The 4,574-nt window shown below is 41.6% G+C and overlaps 1 protein-coding gene across 1 annotated transcript; it reads left to right on the forward strand.

Annotated features, from left to right (window-relative positions):
• The first annotated feature begins 282 nt into the window (after nucleotides 1-282).
• LOC147796905 (E3 ubiquitin-protein ligase DTX3-like) lies at nucleotides 283-4,364 on the forward strand. Its single transcript, XM_087144872.1, has 3 exons — nucleotides 283-1,361; nucleotides 1,807-2,018; nucleotides 3,827-4,364. Exons 1-3 carry the CDS (start codon nucleotides 1,059-1,061, stop codon nucleotides 3,900-3,902), a joined length of 591 nt encoding a protein of 196 aa, XP_087000998.1. The 5' UTR covers nucleotides 283-1,058; the 3' UTR covers nucleotides 3,903-4,364.
• Nucleotides 4,365-4,574: the final 210 nt, after the last annotated feature.

Here is a 4,574-nt window from a genome sequence, read left to right on the forward strand (position 1 = left end):
TTTGTGAGGCATGGCATGGGCTCAGACGTTGATTTGTCAGTATTTCATTCATTTGTGATTGGAAAGGCTTGACGGAGCACCATACTCCGGAGAGTATGCGATGTTTGTCTCTATGACTTTCGTTTTTCATGTGGCAGCATAGTGCACCAATAGCGTTGCTTATAACTATCAAAACGGAATGGCTAAGTGGTAACGAGTCTGGTGAATATTGGAAGATAATGTCGGAAAACAACCTTTGCCCCTTCGCTTTTGGGCGACAAGTTAGACATGTTCTATCTCAATGCAAGTTCATTGGTACTAGAGCCATGATACGTGCTGATGGCACATTTCTACCGATCTGCTGGCTGTTCAGAAGCTGTGTCTGAATCACTTGGCTGCGACTCGAGGCAATGCACGAATGCATACATGGTTGTGGATGTGACCATGCACTATCACCATTAAGTCCGTCGGTGTGTACAATTTCAAGTCGCAGTCGAGTAATTCGGACATGGCCTGATTACATCGCTACATGCAATTTTAAGAACGTTGAGTCATGTCCTGAACTATTTTTGTTACCGTACGTAACCATCGACCGTCATCAGATACACGTGCGCAACAGCAATAAAACCAACGCACATGTGCAGCTAACGCACGATGTATCTCGCCCTTGACGATTCGACGTTTATTATAGAGTGAATGACATTTTCAGAATAAAATGGGCGAGAGGTCTTGACACAATCACTCATTTTTGATCTCCAAATATAGCTAACGTGCCATTTTTCATCAGACATCTTATATTACAAGGACGAGCGGATGGTATTACAAGACTGTATACAGTACACGTGCGTGCACATGTACATGCATGTGTCACCAAGGGCGTACGGTACTTTACAGTTGGATCGCATGATCTGCCGACTTAGGCTGCAGCAGGTACGGTAACTGTTAATTAAGTGCTAAACATAGAGTGAATTGTCAACGAGTCATAAAACCTAGGTTCACTGAATCTTGAGTTGATATTTAGTGCCCACTATAGCAATCCGAGCGAGGGAATTTGGCACAAGTACAGTGGAGTTTCCAGAATGGCTGACGCTTCATCTGAGAATCCCACGAAAAGTAACCAATGTCCGATATGCTTGGCAGAGATCACAGGAGAAGAGGTTGTCCTGAAAAAGTGCAGGCACCGATTTTGTAAGCCTTGCATCACACAAGCACTGAAGACCTGTTACAGGTGTCCGGTATGTCGTAAGGAGTGTGGTGAACCCAGAGGCAACCAACCAGATGGAAACATGAAAAGTGAAACTGTCTCTTACTTCCACCTGCCCGGTTACCCTACCGATGGAGTCATCATTATACGGTATAATATACCGAGTGGCCTGCAGACGGTAAGAAGTTATTCGTAGTGAAAATTTTCTTTTCTGGGGATGCAAATGGGCAATTGAAGAATCAGTCCAGGAAGTAGAAACAGTAGTAGTTACAGAACTGGACCCCTCCCCAACGCCCCACACCATTCATTGGGTAACTTTTCGAAAGGGGACCTCAGCCTTTCTAACGTCCATGTTGGTAGGAGCTCTAAACTTTCAATCAAGCCACTCATATATCGGTCACTTACATTGGCAATGCATTGTTTTTCAAAAGTCGCAGTGACAATAAATGATGTCAATTGGTACATTTTTCAATTCCAATATAGTTTAGATTGATACTTGATGAAGGTGACATTCAAATTGTTCAAACTACCGATGGAATGATGAAAATGGCTCATCTTCAGTAGATTGACTCCTTCAACGGGAGTGTCTTTAGATCTTTCCTCAATCCTTTCCTACCCTTTAGGCAGATCACCCCAATCCTGGGACACCTTTCTCCGGCGTGACACGCACTGCCTTCCTACCTGACAACCAAGAAGGCAGAGAGGTTCTCCACCTTTTAGAAATTGCATTCGAAGCACGACTCATCTTCACGGTGGGACGATCAGTCACCAGCGGTGTGGAGAACATCGTGACCTGGAATGACATTCACCATAAAACCAGCATGTCTGGTGGACCGTAAGTGTTCCACTCACTTCACCATTTGGCACCTTTGGTCGCCCTAACTTTTTCTCAGCTTGTCTGGACTCTGCTACATCGCAGTGTTATTTAGGTTAGTGACAGTGTTAAGACCATGGAGAATCATTTTAGAAGGAAACTCAGTGCCATAGAAATCCACATGGACAATCGTAAACCAGACTGGATTATTTTTCTTGCACTACATGAACTGCAAAATCTGCTTTTTACGGAAGCGTATAAGGTTCCCGTACAAAATAATTTCGAGTTACTATCTTGCCGCGGCGAAATACTTTTTCACTGCAGCGACTGCATTTAGCTGTGGTGCGTTGTAAGATATTGCCGCGGCGTAATATTCATATCCCACCGCAATAAATATTTCAGTAGTTTCATAAATCTTATTTAGCGCGTCGTCATTCTCAGATGTATTATCAAGGTGAGATTGGGTCTCAGATTGCTGTAAACAAATCGAGACTTTGTATTTCAACAAAGCTTGATTTCCAAAACAAAACAAAAGAAATTTAATTTGGGGGTGTGAATTTCCATATTCAAAAGTGAGGTACACTACTTTGATCGACTCCCTGGTAGACTGCTTGTTCAAAGGATTATGGTGCCTTTTCATTCAGTCCTATACAAGTTTCATATTTGCATTAGCTCCGCGAGGGGGACCTTGATGAAAACAAAAGAGCGAAAATAGCCAAAAAAATGAAAATTAGAAATTGTATAGTATGAAATAGTAAGTATTAATTTCCTGGAGAAAAAAACCGACCCCCAACTGTAAATGTTATTGTTTTAGTTAGACGCCCTCCCCCCAAAAAAATCTTCCATGGCGACGCCCATGCACATTTTTTTTCCAATGTGTATTGTCATTTCAGACCAAACCTCGATGTTGATATCATGATCATTGTAATATTAAAATTTGCTAGGATTTAGGGGATTTCAGGCAAAAAGGAAAACGAACTGAAGGTGAAAGGGAAACTAACACACACTTTTTCATGAACTGGATTGAAATCCCCGGGCTCTTTGACTTCACATCCACGCGATCACTTGTCACAAACCATCCAACAGTGCAGGGCGCTGGGAAGGGCAAAAACAATGGATTTTTTGTCGAATGCTTGATGAAAATCATTTTCACTTTAACTGAACAGGGGTCGACCCTTTATGGTGCGTGCACTGAATGCATATAATTAGGGCATGTACGTAACCTAAAAGGCTTTGAGTGTCCAAACTTGGAAGTTGTGAGGTATTTCATGCGTTGCTTTTGTAAAAGTACTGTTTTTTGCTGAGTGAATGAATGAATTTCGACTGTTATAAAAGTTTAAATGTAAATTTGAAGTCCGATTGCTTCTGTTTGGTACTTGGAAACATGTAGGAAGGACTTTAAACCAGTTTACCCCCTCATCTGAATGGAAATCCATACCCCAAAATGATTGTTTTTGCTTTCTTTCGTGTTGGGAGTCAAGCTTTGTTGAAATTTAACATATCTTGTTTTGATCCATACATTCTGACACCAAAAATGTCATTGCATTCCACCCTGACATTACATCTGAAAACGATGGCACCTTTGATATAGGACTTATGAAACTATACTGAAATCTTTACCGTGGTGGGATATCTATTTACGCCATGGCAAGATCTTATAACTCGCCTGGCCGAGCTCGCCAAACAGACAGTCGTCGCGGTGAGATATCAACCCCCCCCCCATTTTTTGCATGTGGCACTTATACGCTTCCGTAGTGTGCTTTTGAACGCGTTTGCTGCAGACAAAGTACTTTATTAATTTGAGTAATAATCGTATAATTTTTTTCCAGAACGAGGTACGGTTACCCTGATCCCGATTACTTGAAGCGAGTCAAGGAAGATTTGGCGGCAAAAGGCATCATGTGAAACAGATGAAGCACTGGAATGCTTTGAAAGACATGTCAACTACCACTGCAGACCAAATTCACACAACCGTAGAATATCATTATGTACAAACGAGCTGAGGAGAAATCAGTTGACTTCGTAACCTCCGTATGTTCACCAAGGTCAACTGAAGTGACACCATTTAAAGAATTTTGAACGTCTTTAATGATGTACATAATAGTAGTTTATTGCAAGCAGTAAAAAATGCATTATCTTCTAATTGATGAAAAGGAAAAAAAACAGAAGATTGTGGCTTTTTAGTATGGTTTATGCCAAAGGGGCACGCAACGCAACGTGTAGGGCGTTAGTAAACACTGAAAGTAATTAAAATATGTTTGATTCTAAATGAGCCTGTTTTAATTTCTTGTTGCCGGACTACTACAATCATTAAGCTTGGATATTATTGGAAGGGTGGCGATGACATTTATTAGGCTTGTTGTTTGACTGGGGACGAACAAATTGCACGTAAATTCTACTCTATAAGATTACAGTAAGTAAAACAGAATCCCGTACTTTGTCATTGTGGTGTTGAGGAGTGGAAGCCCTGCCGAAAAGGGCAACGACGATTTCCAGTGCATTAGACCTACGCTTTCGTTGCATGCAAAGTCGGTCAAATGTTAAAGCGCCTGCGCAGAGCCCTGGTTTTGATTTGGG

This window comes from Acanthaster planci, linkage group LG13 (assembly GCF_054643075.1).
Source record: "Acanthaster planci isolate LZ-2023a linkage group LG13, COTS_SCS, whole genome shotgun sequence".
Lineage (NCBI taxonomy): Eukaryota > Metazoa > Echinodermata > Asteroidea > Valvatida > Acanthasteridae > Acanthaster > Acanthaster planci.